At 43.4% G+C, this 18897-nt stretch overlaps 1 protein-coding gene across 1 annotated transcript in view; it reads left to right on the top strand.

Annotated features, from left to right (window-relative positions):
* The window catches only part of SCLT1 (sodium channel and clathrin linker 1), a 128154-nt gene extending 119404 nt beyond the window's left edge, over window positions 1-8750 (top strand). Inside the window, exons 21-22 of the mRNA XM_075287538.1 lie at window positions 3199-3294; window positions 8469-8750. Of these exons, the coding sequence (XP_075143639.1) occupies window positions 3199-3294; window positions 8469-8531 (159 nt within the window). The 3' untranslated portion in view covers window positions 8532-8750. The remainder of the gene's footprint in view (window positions 1-3198; window positions 3295-8468) is intronic.
* The last annotated feature ends 10147 nt before the right edge of the window (window positions 8751-18897 follow it).

Genomic DNA, 18897 nt, shown 5'->3' with positions numbered 1-18897 from the left:
AGACCAAAGAACTGTCTGAGGACTTGAGAAGCAAAATTGTGAGGAAGCATGAGCAATCTCAAGGCTACAAGTCCATCTCCAAAGACCTGAATGTTCCTGTGTCTACCGTGCGCAGTGTCATCAAGAAGTTTAAAGCCCATGGCACTGTGGCTAACCTCCCTAGATGTGGACGGAAAAGAAAAATTGACGAGAGATTTCAACGCAAGATTGTGCAGATGGTGGATAAAGAACCTCGACTAACATCCAAACAAGTTCAAGCTGCCCTGCAGTCCGAGGGTACAACAGTGTCATCCCGTACTATCCGTCGGCATCTGAATGAAAAGGGATTGTATGGTAGGATACCCAGGAAGACCCCACTTCTTACCCAGAGACATAAAAAAGCCAGGCTGGAGTTTGCCAAAACTTACCTGAGAAAGCCAAAAACGCTTTGGAAGACTGTTCTCTGGTCAGATGAGACAAAAGTAGAGCTTTTTGTGAAAAGGCATCAACATAGAGTTTACAGGAAAAAAAAGAGGCCTTCAAAGAAAAGAACACAGTCCCTACAGTCAAACATGGCGGAGGTTCCCTGATGTTTTGGGGTTGCTTTGCTGCCTCTGGCACTGGACTGCTTGACCGTGTGCATGGCATTGTGAAGTCTGAAGACTACCAACAAATTTTGCAGCATAATGTAGGGTTCAACCAAATATTAAGCTGAGGGTGCCAGTAATTTTGTCTGACCCATTTTTGAAGTTATCCATGAAATGATATAATTTGAGGCCATTTTGGTGTGAGAAATCTGGGTCTCCCTCATAGGTCATGGGTCTTCCAGCAGGACAATGACCCAAAACACACTTCAAAAAGCACTAGAAAATGGATTGAGAGAAAACACTGGAGACTTCTAAAGTGGCCAGCAATGAGTCCAGACCTGAATCCCATAGAACACCTGTGGAGAGATCTCAAAATGGCAGTTTGGAGAAGGCCCCCTTCAAATCTCAGGGACCTGGAGCAGTTTGCCAAAGAAGAATCGTCTAAAATTCCAGCAGAGCATTGTAAGAAACTCATTGATGGTTACCGGAAGCGGTTGTTCGCAGTTATTCTGTCTAAAGGTTGTGCTACCAAGTATTAGGCTGAGGGTGCCAATACTTTTGTCCGGACCATTTTTGGAGTGTTTTTTTCATTGCAAGCAAAATAAATGAAGATATTAATACCAAAGAGTTTGTGCTTGCAATCATTTTCTGGAAGAAACTGAGTATTATCTGACAGAATTGCAGGGGTGCCAATACTTTTGGCCAACACTGTATATATATATATATATATATATATATATATATATATATATATATATATATATATATATATATAGTCATGGCCATAAGTGTTGGCACCCCTGAAATTTTTCCAGAAAATTAAGTATTTCTCCTAGATAATTATTGCAATTACATGTTTTGCTGTACACAATTTTTTTTTTCTTTGTATTGTAATAGCACAAAAAAAACTGAGAAAATGGCCTCAAATTATATCATTTCATGGATAACTTCAAAAATGGCTCAGACAAAATTACTGGCACCCTCAGCTTAATATTTGGTTGAACACCCTGTGGAAAAAAATAACAAATCAATCGCTTCCTATAACTATCAACAAGCTTCTTTCACCTCTCATCTGTATTTTTGGAACACTGTTCTATTTCAAACTTCTCCCCGTCTCTTATATGTGAAGGGTGCCTTCTCTTCTCCCAATAGCAATTTTAAAATCTCTGCACAGGTGTATAATGGGATTTAGATCCGGACTCATTGCTGGCCACTTCAGAACTCTCCAGCTCTTTGTTTCCAAACATACTTCAAAAAGCACCCAGAAATTGATGGAGTCATTGTACTGCTGGGACACATTGTACCCAAGACCTGCGACACAAACCCAGCTTTCAGACATCGGGCTCTACATAGAGACCCAAAATGCTTTACTAGTCTTCAGATTTCTTGATGGCTTGCACACAGTTAAGGCACCCAGTGCCAAGGGCAGCAAAACAACCTCAAGACATCTTTGAACTTCCACCATATTTGACTGTGTCCTTTTCTTTGTAGGCCTCATTCCATTTTCAGTAAACAGTAGAATGATGTGCTTTACTAAAAGCGCATCATCTGTCGGCAAGATGTTTTCCCAGAAGGATTTTGGCTTACGTTCATTTTGGCATACTGTAGTCTAGAATTTTTATGTCTCTCTGTCAGCAATGCGATTCTCCTGGATCGACAGATAGTTTGCGCTGACATTGATGTATCCTGAGCTTGCAGGACAGCTTGAATTTCTATGGAACTTGATTGGGGCTGCCTATCAACCATCCAAACTATTTTGTTTTGCAACCTTTTTTGTTATATGCAGATTGTGATCCATATAGGGATCACAATGTACATTTATTTTCCTATCAGTATGTTTTTGTAGAATGGGAGGAAATCTACGCAAACATGGGGAGAACATAGAAACTCCTTGCAGATGTTGTTCCTGGTGGGATTTGAACCCAGGACTCCTCCGCTGCAAGGCTGCAGTGCTAACCACTGAGCCACTGTGTTGCCCCTTGTATTGCATCCTTTTATCAATTCTTTTCTTCCATCCAAGTCCAGGGAGATTAGCTGCAGTATTATGGGTTGTAGACTTCTTGATTACATTGTGCAACGTGGACAAAGGAACAGCAAGACCTTTGGAGATGGACTTGAAACCTTGAGATTTTTGATATTTTCCACAATTTTGGTTCTCAAATCCTCAGACAGCTCTCTTCTCCTCTTTCTGTTCTTGCTTAGTGTGGCACACACAGACACATAATGCAAATATTAAGTTCACTTCTCACCTTTTTATATGGTTTCAGGTGTGATATATATATATATATATTTCCCACACCTGTTACTTGCAATAGGTGAGTATGAACGAGCATCACATTCTTAAAACAAACTTATTTACCCACAATTTTGAAAAGGTGCCAACTATTTTGTCTGGATCATTTCTGGAGCTTTGTGTGAAATTATGTCCAATTTGCCTTTTTTTGTTTCAGTTTATCTGTATTGTTCCAATACACCCAAAGGTAATAAACATTTGTATAAGAAAACATGTAATTACAGTGTTATACTGGGAGAAATACTTCATTTTCTGGAAAAATTTCAGGGGTGCCATGACTGTGTATATATATATATATCTTTCTGCACCTTCATAGAATCCATCTTTTTTATTATTTAGCTTGAAAACTTGGTAGCTGATCTGCAGGAAAAAAGCATGAGGCTTCAGAAGCGCCTGGACCAAGCAGAGGAGCGAGCAGTAGAGGCTTCAAAACAGGTATGACAGCATAACAAGAATTAATTTTATGTATGCATTCAGATGACAGAATACCAAGCTCACTATAAACCTGCACTTAACATATACAATATGCCTACGCAGTGTCTGAAATGTAAAGTAAAAATTCAGCTTCTGCCAAAGTCCCCAAAGCCTCTATACCATGGATCTTCTAATAGTGCATGATCTTTCACTGCCATGACTTACCCAGAATCCTGCATAGGAAATGCTCCGGCTGTTGGAAAACATAAAAACTTCTTACTTAAAGTCCAAATGTCTATAAAGAAAAGAGTTCTTTTCAGTAGCCAAACTATGGAAAGCCCCACCCCAGGCGGTAGTAATGGCAAATACTATGGCAGCATTAAAACAAGGGTTTGTGGTTTATCTAATAACTTATAACACTTAATGTTATTTGTAATCTAACTACAAGTTATGAGAATTACATTTTCAAAGAAGAAAGGTTGATCCAGAGATTCATTCTCATTGCCAAATTTGTAGACGTGAAGAAGTTTCCTCTAAGACAGTAATTGGTCTCTGCCTCACAGGAGTTTTTTTGCTCCTCTGGATCAAGACTAGGATTTTAGCTTAAACTTGATGGACCTATGGTTTTCTTCCTCATTAACTTTGTACTATATAGAAGCAGAAAAGTTGTTGGAATTGAATGACACTTTTAACATGTGAATGTAATATGTGATTACAATGTTAGAACAAAAGAATATGTTTATTGCAGAAGACTTTACAGTTGAAAGGAGATTGTAGTACTCTGTTGGGCCGCCTCTAGACCAGACACAACATGACATGCAGTTTGGCATAGAGGAATACAGGTTCTGTATGGTATCCTGTGTTACACTTGTCCACTAATATTGTAGTTCAACCTGTAGATCATGTACCCTTGTAGGTTGCCGAACCTGACGTCTTAGTTGGTCCCATAAATTCTCAGTTGGTGATGAATCTTAATGCCAAAGAGCTCAATTTTTGTCTCATCTGACCACAGAACCTTCTCTCAATCACTCTCAGAATCATCCAGATTAGTCAGATGAGACAAAAATTTAACTCTTTGGCATTAACTCAACTTGCCGTGTTTAGAGGAAGAGAAATTCTGTCTATGACCCAAAAGAACTCCATCCCCACTGTCAAAAGCATGGAGGTGGAAACTTTGTGTTTTTGGGGGTGTTTCTCTGCTAAGGACACAGGACTACTTCCACCGCCAGGACATTAAAAATGGGTTGTGGCTGGGTCTTCCTGCAGGACAATGACCCAAAACATACAGCTAAGGCAACAAAGGAGTGGCTCAAAAAGAAGCACATTAAGGTCATGGAGTGGCCTAGCCAGTCTTCAGACATTAATCCCATAGAAAACTTATGGAGGGAGCTGAAGCTCCAAGTTGCCAAGCGGCAGCCTCAAAATCTTAATGGTTTATAGATGATTTGCAAAGAGGAGTGGGCCAAAATTCCTTCTGACATGTGCACAACCATCATTCCTTCTGACATGTGCGCAAATGTCTGACTTCTGTGCTTGCCAGCAAAGGTTTTGCCACCAAGTATTAAGTCTTGTTTGCCAGAGGGATCAAATACTTATTTCCTTCACTGTAATTGGAAGTCCTGCCATGTCTATCAGTCAGCAATCTCTCACATAGAGGTACACTACCTAAAAGTAATCTTTTTATAGGACTTTGCAGGAAGCTGTTTTCTGCCCTCTTGTGGCAAACCCGGTGTCTAATCAGACCACACCTACATTCATTTACCTATCTGCCTGAGACATAACTGCAAGCCGAGTATTGCAGCAAACCAACATTTCCATTTGGGTGCGTTATTTCATTTCTTTAATGCATGTACCGTATTTTTCAGACTATAAGACGCACTTTTTTTCCCCAAAATTTTGGGGGAAAAGAAGGGTGCGTCTTATAGTCTGAAGGTGGCGCCTGGCATCCGCTGTAATAGAGAGGCGGAAGCCGGCAAGTGATAGACGCCATTACAGGTGCCGGGGCCTGAGACATCGCTGCGCTCCTCTGTCCCGCATGAAGCCAGCAGCGGCAGGGGCTCCTCCGTGCCCCCGCCGCTGGCTTCATGCATGACAGAGGATCGTAGCGATGTCTCAGGCCCCGGCGTCTATCCCTCCCCGGCATCCGCCTCTCTAGTACAGCGGATGCCGGGTCAGTATCCGTGGCCCCTTCTCCCCCGGGGCCGTTCCCCACCGGCCCCGTACCTGTAAAGTTGCAGGCCGGCTCCTGCGCGGCGATATCGCAGGAGCCGACCTGTTCGGGTGACAGCCGGGAGCCTAATGAGGCTCCCCGGCCTGTCACGGCTATATTAGTATTGCGGCTGGTCTCTATGACCAGCCGTAATACTAATAGACAGAATGTCCCATAGACGGCAATACAGTTGTATTGCCGTCTATGGGACTTGCGATCAAGTGACCGCAGGGTCAAGCCCCCGGGGGGGAATAAAATAGTTAAAAAAAAAAAAAAAAAAAAAAAGCTTTAAAAATATGAAATAAATAAAAGTTCTAAATCACCTCCTGTTTTTTTTTTTCAATACAAGGTGATCTAAACAATAGATATCCCCCCAAAATGGTATAACTAAAAATTACAGCTGGCCCCGCAAAAAAAAACGCTCTATGCATCCCCGTACAGCTGCAGGGTCACCTGTCAATGTGGCCTTGCAGCTGTTGCAAAACTACAACTCCCATATATTAAATATTTTACCAGTTTTTGCTTCAAAATTTTTTTTCCCTATTTTCCTCCTCTAAAACCTAGGTGCGTCTTATAGTCCGAAAAATACGGTATATAGTTTTTATGATTTGAAGAAGGGACATTGAATAAAAACAACTGAGTAAATCCTAACAGGACTCTACTAGGAGCGACAGTGAAGGCCCTTCTACCCCACAACACAAAATAATATATAAACCATTATAGCACAGAGCTCAGCTTCTCTCCCTCTTTCATATACTACTCTGATAAATCCCCAGGCTCGCCTTTAAAATCACACCTAATATACAGTATATTAAGAGGACCATAAAACTGATGATCCAGCATATTTGTATACCATTGAGAGTTTCCAGAAAATCGAATCTGAAGTTATTTTAGGTTTATTTCTAATTTTAAGGGCTGCCTTAAACAATTGCCTAAGTCTAACAGAATGAACAAGCCAGAACCCACCAGTCCTGATATAAACGTTCAATTTATTTCAGCTCATTAAACATAAAGCATGTAGGGAGAGAGTGGTGCATAAAAAACAAGCAGCAGCCATTTTGCATGTGTCCCACTTCCTGTGACTTCCTGTGATTCTGAAATGTCATCTTTAAGGCGGCGCTTAATTTACAGGCCATTTACAGATCAGGGAATTGTGTCTGATACTGAATTGAGGTCAGGAAGAATACAATGTATTCATTTAATACAGAATCAAATGAATTCAGACAGCTCTTCTATGGATTCTGACAAAACTTTCAACTATAAAGAGAGACTGTAATGTTTGTAGTAAAAGCCGCTGCAGGACATATCTTCACATACAAGTAACGGAAGTGTCAGAATCTAAAGTATTAGTGTACATTTTGGTCCATTTATGTGAATGTACATTTTGTCTTCTGACATATGTTAAACCGTAGAACCAGATATTTTCAGCTATGATCAAGTAAGAGGATTTGTTATAGTCAGCATGGTTCACTGAGACAATATTATTTTGCCTTAAGTCTCACTCAAATTGAATGAATTCAGAAGAGTCGATGTGTTAAGTTAGCGCAGGGAGGAAGCATGGAACAGAAAATTCTTCATTACTGCTTCTTAGTTTGACACATTGGCAGGCACAAAACTAGTGCCCTTGGCAACCACCCATACGTGCACCTCCATTTTCTAATTCTACTTGCAAAATGTTGCATTTTCTTACTTCGCCATATAGTAATAATTAGTGAAACGGCAACTTCTGAGCTGTTGTCAAGGCATCTTGAGTGTGGCACATAATGTAAAAAAGGCTCTAGCTTAAAATTAAAGGGGACCGGTCATGACAAAAAACAGTGTTTTATGATGAACCATTGCAACTATTCAGAGAAAACATATTGAAGATTTAAGAATGAGATGGGCACGAGGAGGAGTCCAGGCATGGTAGATGTGTTTGTGCATTGTCCCCACACCATACTCTTTATAAAGTATGATAAAGCTATAGCTGATACCTATATGCTTATGCATCAGTCTTATAGAGGTGTCAGGCCTGGTTCACATCTTCGTTCAGTATTCCATTTTGGGGAGTCCGTTTGGGGACCACCCTGAATGGAATACTGAACGCATTGACAAGCAGTGAGCTTATGAAAGCACACAAAGCACACAGTATGTCTGCATGGGGACCCCCCAAATGGAATACCAAATGCATTGACAAGCGGTGAGCTTATGAAGGCACATGGACCCCAAAGACTATAATGGGGGTCGGTGTGTTTTCCACGCTGTGTCTGCACAAGTCATGCAGAGAGGAAAGTACTTCATGAACTGCTTTTCTCTCCACATGTTCCGTGCGGATACTGCGCAGAAAACACACGGACCCCATTATAGTCTATGGGGCCCATGTGATTTCATAAGCTCACCACTTGTCAGTGCATTTGGTATTCCGTTTGGGGGTCCCCATGCAGAGATTCTGAACGGAATGCAGATGTGAACTAGGCCTTAATAAGTCAATGAAGCCCACCGCCCATGGTATGTACTAAGTAAAGATACATAATTAGAGATCCGTCATTTGTTGGTAATTTCCTCATAAAAATAGAAGATCATTCAAAGTTAAAATGTATGAAAAGCACAATGTAAAATATATTGCATGTTACACTTGATAACAATGTAGCTGGAAGCTGAGAAGTGGCTCAAGACTGGGCAAGTGTTAGAAAGCCCGTTTGTCTGCCAGTCCCCTTGCGATAATACAGAGGTGGTGGTCTTTCTTCACATGTATCTATTCCTGGGCCAGTACAGTAGCTGCACTCTTGGGAAGCAATGCTTTATTGAACAAAGTTCTGCAAGAGCTGACTTGTGCTTTATTTGTAGATTTAGAACTTTTATAGTCTTGTCCAATTACCCAGAAACATTCTTACATGATTACAAAAATCTCCTGGCGAGAATTGGTGCTTTATTACTCAACGTGAATTTGTTATTTTGTTGCTCAGAGAAATTTTCTCTTTTTAACCATTTGCATATCTCTCTGCAGCTCAGCCGTGTTGTTTCCCAGAGGAGAAAAACAACTCATGAACTGGACCTTGAGAAAATCTAAAAATAAAAGTACAACTGTTCTAATTGGGATTATACAACCTGCAGTAAAACATGGAAGAACATGAAGAATTAATGACTTCTTGTCAGTGCTGCAGCGAGCGGCGGTACAAACCTTTCAGTTGTGGACAATCTACTACGGTTTTATAATGAGAAAAAATGAACACTTGTCACAAATATAGTCTTATGCCAATTGTATTCTTAAAACTGTATCTGTTTAATAATGCCATTTTTTAAGATTAAACTATTTATACTTAGTTTGCTTATTGATATTCGCAATATTACGCATCAGTTGCTCCATTTCTTTAGTAGCCATTTTTCTCTGCTCCACCCAGTTCCACTGTTAGCAATTTTAGATGCATTTGTGAAGACCACCTAGTCAGGGCTATGGTAACTGCCTTTAGTTCACATCATCTTTCCCATTGGAACTAAATAATACAAACATACAGTACCCAAATATGTTATCTGTACCATGGAGTGTAGTTACCTTTCAATAGATTCAGGCATTAGGTGTGAAAATCTTGGACGCAGTCTCCGGGTGCCGAGGCCACCAGGGCCATGTGTTACAAGGGACGCAAAGTCTTTTAGAGAGACCTCGCCTTTGCAGGCCACTTTGCGGTGTGTAGAGTTTCACAGACCATGCAGGTTTTACTAGGAATTCTGGGAAAGGAATATGCAAATAAGTCCTCCTTGATGGGAAAAGGAAAGCTTATCTCCTTAGAGATCAATGCCTGGTTTTCTAAGAACCCAAGTGACACAGTTATATGAAAAGATGCTCCAAATCTGTTATTTTATGTGAAATACAAGTACTGACTAAACCAGACATGTCAGGAGAGGTGACTTGCTTATTCAGGGCTCAGGCACACCGCCATTTCATAGATTTGTGTTGCATGGAACCATATTTGGATTTCCATAGAGGTCCATAGAGGTACACAAGCCCTTTGCATACAGAGGTTTTTTTTCCCTGACAGAATCTTGGCATACTAGATTGCGGAGGTTTTGTCCACAAGTATTAGGCCCACAATAAAGGAGCTTTACAGAGTCCTAGGAACATGGGAACAAACCATTTCCATTATTCTCACTGGTGAGTTGCCATGTCCATGTGATCCTTTCACATCAAATCTGATTTAGTTTCAGTGGAGCGTGTCCATTTATGTATTTTTGGCTACTTATACAGCACAACCATATTTTGCAGATATAGCCAACACTGTCCCAAGTAGGGCTCACAATCTAAATTCATATCCGTATGTGTTTGGAAGGAAACCCACACAAATATGGGGAGAATATACAAACTCCTTGAGGATGTTGTCCTTTGCTGGATTCGAACCTAGGGCTCCAGTGCTGCAAGACATGTATTGTAATTGAAGAAAGGGTCGGTAGGTGCCCACACTGTGACTGATCTTACAGGTTAGTGTAAGCTACATGACATACGGTTTTCTGGGACATCTTTAAACCAGCAGAGCTGCAGCCACTTTCTATACATAACACATCTCGCTCTTCCCTAATTCCTATAGACATTAATGCGATGTTATTTATACAGGTGAATCACAGGCTGCCGCATAAACCTCTGTGACTCCCTTGCTATTTTCATTTCTCCCATCTCTTATCTTCCTATGTATATTTCAATGTAATATTTAATACTAACACCAGCTCCCCGAAGCCTGTAAACTAGATAGATGACATCAGTGGGAAAATGAAACCATTCTTCACGATAAAAGCTTCAAATATTTTTACATTATCGGAATTTATGCAAAAATTGATGACGGTGTAAATATAGCATAGGAAAGGTTTGCCCACGTAAGAAGTGACAAGTATTGTGATTCTTGTGACAAGAGAAGCCACACTAGGCGATAAATCTGTAAAAATAAGCACCTTTGTGCTGTACATTCTCCACTAAATGACTGGCCTGTCACAGCTTATAGCCCTGAGCTTTTCTTCCAGCCACTAAGTCTCTTGCATTAGTTTAGTACAGGAAGATATACAATTTTGCATTAGTCACCAAGCATAATTTATATAGTAAATTTACACTTCAAAAGGAATTCAAATGACACGAATTCTTCATTTAATTAAGGGCATGTTTTTGTCACATTTGCATATTTCACTAGAAAAACACTTTTTTCATATTTTAATACAGTTTTTCATGTATTTATAAGATAAAAGGCAGTGGTATAAAATTTACATGAAGATTTATTCATCACTATAACAAAATGTCTTCCCATCTAAATGGACAGAATTAGCCGAGCAGTAAAGCACTTTCTATTGGGGCTGCAGGGATGTTATCAACAAGTATTTAGTCTGAATGCAGAAGGGTCTCCCGGTAATTAGGAATTACTTTACATACATTGGGGCCTATATAATATTTATTTACTATTAATATTAATAGAATCTGCAGATTCTGACATTCAAATCCACTAGCCCCTGCCATGTTTGCTATAGTGTGGTCTCCAATAGAGATGTCCACCAGAAGCCATGTGTTGTATGTTCCATCTACAGCTCCCATTGTGAGAAGGGTCAAACAAGCCCCCTACAATAAATTTAGATTAATGCAGACATTGAACCTGGGGCCCTGGATAGCATGAAATAAGTATAAGAAATCACATAAAGGGTATTACAGGTTCTATTAATTTAGTTTATTAAATAACTGATTAATGGGTTCTGACTACTCAGACCCTCACCGATCCAGAGAATGGGGGGTGTTATTCCCCAGTGTGAATGCAGCAGGGCTGAATGGGACACATTCACTTCAATGAGCGCATTGGAGATAGTGGAGTACTTTACGCCATTTTTCTTTTCTTTAGAGACTACTATTAGAGATGAGCGAAGATGTTCGTTTCGAATAGCCCCTCAATATTCGACTATTCAAACAAATATCGAATCCCATTATAGTCTATGGGTAAAAAACGTTCACTATTCGACTCAGGAGGGTCACCAAGTCCACTATGACACCTCAGCAAATGATGACAACACCTCTGCAATGCAACTGGGACAGCAGGGGAAGCATGTCTGGGGACATCTAACAAGCCCAAGTCACAGTTTTACCCCACCATCACAGCCTATCAACTACACACTTTCCACACTCAAAAAAACCTCTATGAAAGTGGAAAAATACCTGAAAACCTTCTCTCCTCCCCAATTGTATGGAAAGAAACCCAAATTTTAAGCTAAAGTAACATTACCAAGCACCCCTTTAAATCACGTTGCCCATGACAACACAGATGGCATAGGCAATGGGAAATCCAACAGTACCCACCCTTAACTGTCATTGTGTGTGTGTGTGTGTGTGTGTGAGAGATGTGGTAAGACCTTCAAAAATTTACTTTTCTGGCCCTTAACGCGAGCCCTTCCAAATTAAGTTAGAGGCCCTTAAAGGGGTACTCCCACGTCGCATACTTACCCGTCTTCGTTCCTCTAAAATCTTCTGTCTTCCGGCTTTGTCTTGTCATTGGTTGGCGGGGTCACATATGCAAAGCCAAGCGGCGAGATGCCGCCGGCCCTGCGTGCGCGCTCATACACCAGTCTACCCTTCACAATGCTAATACAGACCCGACACCCTGCGGGTCTGTATTAGCATTGTGAAGGCTAGACTGGTGTATGAGCGCGCACGCAGGGCCGGCGGCATCTCGCCGCTTGGCTTTGCATATGTGACCCCGGAGCGGAACAGCATCGCTTCTGCTGCTGCTGTCTTCATGCAGGGCAGAAGCATAGCGATGTGCCTGTGCCGGCGTCTAACAGTCCCCAGCATCCGCCTATTACAGCGGATGCCAGGGAGTTAGATGCCGGCACAGGTGAAGCCAGCAACATCGCTATGCTTCTGCCCTGCATGAAGACAGCAGCGGCAGAAGCGATGCTGTTATTCCGCTCCTCCGTCCCCCTCCCCGGAATAGCAGCATCGCTTCTGCCGCTGCTGTCTTCATGCAGGGCAGAAGCATAGCGATGTTGCTGGCTTCACCTGTCCCCCAAAGGGTAAACTACCCCCCCCCCTCCAGGCTCGCTCCCGTGTACTTAGCCCCTCCTCCCTCTCCCCTGAGAGCAGGCAGACACATCACTTGACTCAGGTCAGGGCTGTGGCCACAAAAAAAAGAATAAAGTGAGATAGTGGCCAAACAAAGCAGTTTTGCTGAAGCATTGTATTTAGGAAAAGTCTTACATTCACATTTACAAGCATTATAGATAGGATCCTTGTGACGGGACAACCCCTTTAAGCTGAGCTACCAGCAGAGATTGAGGCCCTTTAGGTGATTTCAGCCTTTTACCAGCAGAGTTTTAGGCCCTTTAAGTTAGTTTAGCCTTGCACCAGCAGTCTTTTTGGCCCTTGGGGTGAGTTGAGCCTTGCACCAGTACATGTCCCGTAAGATCAGGTGAGGCCTAAGTTCTGCGCTTTTCACAAAGTTCTACTTGACCACCGACGCGTGGAGAAGTGCACACTGACTGAATGTAGTTGAGGCTGGGACCGGGTCACAAACTGTGGCGGCCTGCCTTGTCTCCCCGCCCAATATTCCTGGCAGGAGTGCTGAAACACCACCCTCCTCCGCCGCCGTTAAATAGACCCCAGCTACGAGCTGGAAACGCTGCAACGCTGGCATGGGGAGACGTCAGCAGGCCGTTCTGAAGCTCATCAGCTTGGGGGACAGACAGCACACTGCCTTCGAGGTGAGGGAGGGATGCCATCCTGGATACTTGCCAGCCTCCAACACGGTCCATACCTGGCCCACGTTTTTAACTTATTGGTGCAACGGTCTTTAAAAATGTACCACAATGTTCTCGAGGTACAGGTGAAAGTGCGGCGCTTGTGCGCCCACTTTGGCAAGTCTACAGTAGCTGATGCTAGCCTTAATACACTCCAGCAACGCCTACATCTGCTTGAAGCACCGGCTATTGCGCGACGTAACCACACGCTGAAACCCTAGATACCATATGTTGAGCAGGGTGTGTGAGCAGCAGAGACCTTTGATGGAGTTCCATGTCCAAAACCCAAGGGTTCATCAAAGTCAGCTTCCTCAGTTTCTGCACCATGAGTGCCCGTGGGTGGCAGACTTATGTGAAATCCTATCTCATCCTCTCCACTGGACACTTTACAAACTCACTAGAACCTCTATGAAAGTGGATAAATAATTGGAAACCTTCTTTTCTCTACATTAATATGGACAGAAACATAACTTTAAACCGAAAGAAACATTAGCATGCGCTCATCACAATTCCTGATATGACAGCTGCGTTGAGCAGGGTACAACACAGACCAGGTCCGAGCACCAGGAACAGGTGTTACAATGGCTAGCGGATAATGCTTCCAGCTGCTTTTCTACCAGCCAGTCAGCCACTACCTGCAGTCGTGTTCATACCCAAGAGTCTGCCCCTCCTTCGTCCCAACATGCCCAATCTTACCAACAGAGTCATCCCACCCTTGCTTCCTCCCAGGATCTCTTTTCGGGTCCTTTTACTGTCTCTCCCTCTGTTGAACCACTTCCCGAATCCCAGGAGCTACCAGACAACTTTGTGTGTCCTGATGCCCAAATACTGGAGCATCAGCCATTTCCTGCCAATTTTGTGGTTGTGGACCCGCAACCGGCTTTTCTGGGCCTCAGTGATGATGACGAGACACAGTTGCCATCAGGACAAGATGTGGTTATGTGTGGTTTGCAGTAAGAGGAGAGTGAGCAATTGGAAGAGGAGTTGGTGGACGACGAGGCCACCGACCCGACATGGACAGGGGTGATGTCTAGCGGGGAAAGCAGTGTAGATGTGGAGGCAAGCTAAGCAACAAAAAAGGTGGCTAGAGGAAGAGGCATGTCCAGAGGCACAGGACTGCTGCTTCATAGAAGCCAGGCCAGAGGCAGCAAGGCTAAAGATTTTCTGTGTACTAGCCACTCGCCCAAAACTCGCCCATGTTGGCAACCTCCCTCGATAGTATGGAAATTTTTCAACGTATGCGTGGAGGACAAACTGAGTGCGTTTTACACACTGTGCAACTCTAAACTAAATAGAGGCTCAGAGAAAAGCAACCTGACCACCTCAGCCATGCGCCGTCATTTTGAAGGCAAGCACTGGGCCCCGTGGGAGACAGCAAACGCAGGACAATCGTCGCCCGGCATTGCCGACACTGCCTCTTCCACTGTTTACAGTGCTGGTGCTGCAGTCCAGACAACCAGCCTGGACACCTACACATCTGTCTCTGATACTTTGGGGAGTTCACCCTCATCCACCCTTTTTGCCTGCACCATCATGCGCCTCTTCCCAGCCACTCCCCATCTCCCAGGTGTTTCATTGTAGGCAGAAGTACAGCGCAAGCCACCCATATGCCCAAGCCTTCAACAGCCTCATCTAAAAACTGCTGGCCCTGGAAATGTTGATGTTTATGCTTCTGGATACTCAGGCCTTCCGTCACCTGATGGCAGCTGTGGCACCTTGCTATGCTGGGCCTAGCCATTACTACCTCTCTTGATGTGCCGTCCCCGCCTTGCGCCTGCACGTGTCCCATAACATCAGTTGGGCGCAGAGTTCCGCGCTTTGCTGAAAGGTCCACTTGACCACCGACGCATGGACAAGCGACTGTGGTCAGGGATGCCGCTTCTTTGTAATGATAGGCCGGGTGAATGTAGTGGAGGCTGGGCCCGGCCTATCTCCTCCCAGCCCAAAATTCATGGCAGGGGTTCTCTGAAAGCCTACTCCTCCGCAGCAACCTCGACCACACCTGCGACCTGTAAGTCCTTCAGCATTGGGGTGTGGAGACGTCAGCAGGTCGTGCTGAAGCTCATCAGCTTGGCTGACAGAAAACACACTTCCCCGAGGTTAGGGATCCCATTTTCAATGTGACGGCAATGTGGTTTTCCCTGCTGCACCTGGGCCCAGGCATGTTGGCGTATGTGATAATGGCCGGAACCTGGTAGCAGATCTGGAGCTTGCCAGATCTAACACGGTCCATACATGGCCCACGTTTTTAACTTGTTGCAAAGGTTCTTTGAAACCTACACCATTGTGCTTGATATACTGGCGAAAGTGTGGCCATTTTCGTAAGTGAAAAGTAGCCTCTGCTAGGCTGAAAACATTCAGAGCACACTCCTGTCATCTTTGCACCGTTGGCTGACAGAGGAAGATGAGGGGGATGAAGTGGCATTTCATGTCACTGTCCCACACGAGGCTTGAGGGTGAAGTTCAGTGCATCCCATTGCTTCAGCACGGATGGTGTGAAGGGGAGTGGAAGATGGAGAAAATGGACCCTTAAAGTTGGGGGCAGCAAAGTCATGCCAAGTAACACACTGGCACACATGGTTGACTTCATGTTGGGTTGCTTTTCAAGAGACAAAGGCATAGTTCACATCATGGAGAGCAAACAATACTGGATTTTGCAATCCTCGACCCCCGGTATAAGTAAAAAATCTCATCCTTTGTTCTGGTAAGGGAGAGGAAAAAAATCACAAAAATGATTGCCACAAGCAACTGGTGTAGAATATGATGTAAATGTTTCCGTAAACCCTCGCGGGCGGCAGAGAGGAGATTTCCTCCATGAGGCTAACAACTGCCATCCTCTGCACAACCACCAGGGGAACACTCTCCAATGTCTGGGACACGTTAATGCCCGCCCCCGCCCAAACTACCGCCACTGAGGGGCCTAGTGTCATCAGGAGGGAAAAGTATAGGCACATGTTGCGTGAGTACCTGGCCAACCACAGCCCTGTCCTCTCCGATCCCTCTGCGCCTTACACGTATTGGGTGTAGAAGTTGGACCTGTGGCCCTTGGGGTGAGTGAAGGCTTCCCTCAGCTGAGGTTTGGGTGAGTTTGGCAAGGGGGTGCAAGTACGCCCCGCAGTTAGCCTTGAGAGCTGTCAAATGTACAGTATGTATGTGTAAAAGGATTTAATTTAGTTTATTGTAGGACGTGCTTCGTGCCTTGCATTATTATGTAATGATGTGTTACATAGAATTACTTGTAGGATCAGTTAATTTTGTAAGCCGGTTTACAGCAGTGCACCTGTATAATTTTGACACATCAGGCCAGAGTCCGGTAGCAATATAAGCTAGCCATAAAGTGCTTGAATTTATACCTTATGTTAAGTAATGGACAAAAAATTTTGTCCCTTTGCACTGTACACTATATAGAGAATGTGGAGAGTGGTGTAACTGTACTTGGACTGAATACCACGTAGGGAGCATGACCAAGATAGCCACGTGTTTTACACAACCAGGAAAGTGTATATACTATACACAGATTTTCTGTATACCGCTTAGGTTTGGGGAGGTACACACCGTTAAAAACTGGATTGAGCGTATATAGCCTGACAATTGCTGTGTATCCCACTTTGGCGTTTTGGGGTACACACCATGCAAAGCTGGATTGAGCGTTTATCGACCATCTCCCTGCAGTATTGCTCTGAAAAGCGCTATTGTTGTTCTTCAGATTTCCTGCCTAACAGAAGCTAATACCTATCTAGCCCTCAGCAGATCTCTTTCTCTCCCTATCTCTCACTGCAAATGAGACGAAGATGGTGGCGACTATTCTTATAAATCTGAGGTCACCTGATTTCGGCAGCCAATGGCTTTTTCCAATTTTTTTTTTAAATGCCTACGTTTTTCTACTTCCTATCCCACCTCCCCTGCACAGTTATTGGTGCAAAAAAAGCGCCAGGGAAGGTGGGAGGGGATACGAATTTTTACTGCGTTTGCATGTGGTATTCAATTGGAATCGAATACCTCGAACAGCCTGATATTTGATCGAATACCAATTCGATCGAACGCCGTTCACTCATCTCTAACTACTAGACTTATATACAAACAACATATGAATCACATTTTAAAAAACTGTATTTATTTAGAGAATAGCTAATAATACACGTTACTTAAAAAAAATAAAAGTAAAAAATAAAACTAGGATATACCTTTAACCCCTTAAGGATTAGGCCAATTTTTTTTTTTTTGCATTTTCATTTTTCCCTCCCCACATTTCAAAAGCCATAACTTTTTCATTTTGCAGTTCACAGAGTCACATGATGGCTTATTGTTTGCGGGACAAATTGTAAATTTTAATGGCACCATTAAATATGCTGTGCAATGTACTGGGAAGCTGTAAAATATTCAGAATGAGGTGCAATTGGAGAAAAAATGCATTCACACCAATTTCATATGAGTTTCATTTTTACGACATTCACTGTGTGGTAAAATGACATGCATTTTGACAATGACAATGACATTTGACACACACACAATGACACACACAATGACAATGCATTTTTTCTCCAATTGCACCTCATTCTGAATATTTTACAGCTTCCCAGTACATTGCACAGCATATTTAATGGTGCCATTAAAATTTACAATTTGTCCCGCAAACAATAAGCCATCATGTGACTCTGTGAACTGCAAAATGAAAAAGTTATGGCTTTTGAAATGTGGGGAGGGAAAAATGTGTTGTGCGGTATGAAAACAGCAATACCAAATTTTTATAGTATTTTTTTTTTCAATGTAGATTGTGAGCCCCATAGGGATTATTTTTTATTATTATTATTGTTGTTTTTTTTTTATATAGCACCATTAATTTCATGGTGCTTTACATTTGGGGGTTACATACAATACACAAAATATACAGGTAGATATAATACTAACAATGACCGACTGGCACGGTGGGGTAGAGGGCCCTGCCCATGAGGGCTTACAATCTATGAGGGAAGGGGGGTAGAGACAGAAGGAGAGGGGGAGACTGTACAGATGGGGGTGCGGTGATAGTGTTATTGGAGGTTGTAGGCCTTCCTGAATAGGTGAGTCTTCAGGGCCTTCTTGAAGCCTGTGATTGTGGGGGTCAATCTTATGTGTCTTGGTAAGGAGTTCCAGAGTATGGGGGATGCACGAGAGAAATCTTGGAGACTGTTGTGTGAGGAGCGGATGAGAGCAGAGCGGAGTAGGAGGTCATTGGAGGATCTGAGGTTACGTGTGGGCAGGTAGAGTGAGATTAGTTCAGAGATATATGGAGGGGACAGGTTGTGGATCACTTTGTATGTTAGCGTTAGTAGCTTGAACTCAATTTGCTGGGCTATGGGTAGCCAGTGGAGGGACTGGCAGAGGGGAGCAGCCTATGAAGATCGGGGGGGTGAGGTGGATTAAACGAGCAGCTCAGTTTAGGGTGGACTGGAGGAGGGCGAGGGTGTTAGCTGGGAGTCCATGGAGAAGGGAGTTGCAGTAGATTAAGCGGGAGATTATGAGGGCCTGGACAAGCATCTTAGTGGTTTCAGGGGTGAGGAAGGAGCGGATTCGGTGGATGTTCTTGAGTTGGAGGCGGCAGGAAGTGTTGACGGTTTGAATGTGTGGCTTGAAGGGGTAGAGTTATGGTTACCCCAAGGCAATGGGCTCGTAGGACAGGGGTAATTGTGGTTCCGTTAACTTTG

The sequence above is a fragment of the Leptodactylus fuscus genome, chromosome 1 (assembly GCF_031893055.1).
Source record: "Leptodactylus fuscus isolate aLepFus1 chromosome 1, aLepFus1.hap2, whole genome shotgun sequence".
NCBI classification, from domain to species: Eukaryota; Metazoa; Chordata; class Amphibia; order Anura; family Leptodactylidae; genus Leptodactylus; species Leptodactylus fuscus.
This window is presented reverse-complemented; position numbering and strand designations above follow the sequence as displayed.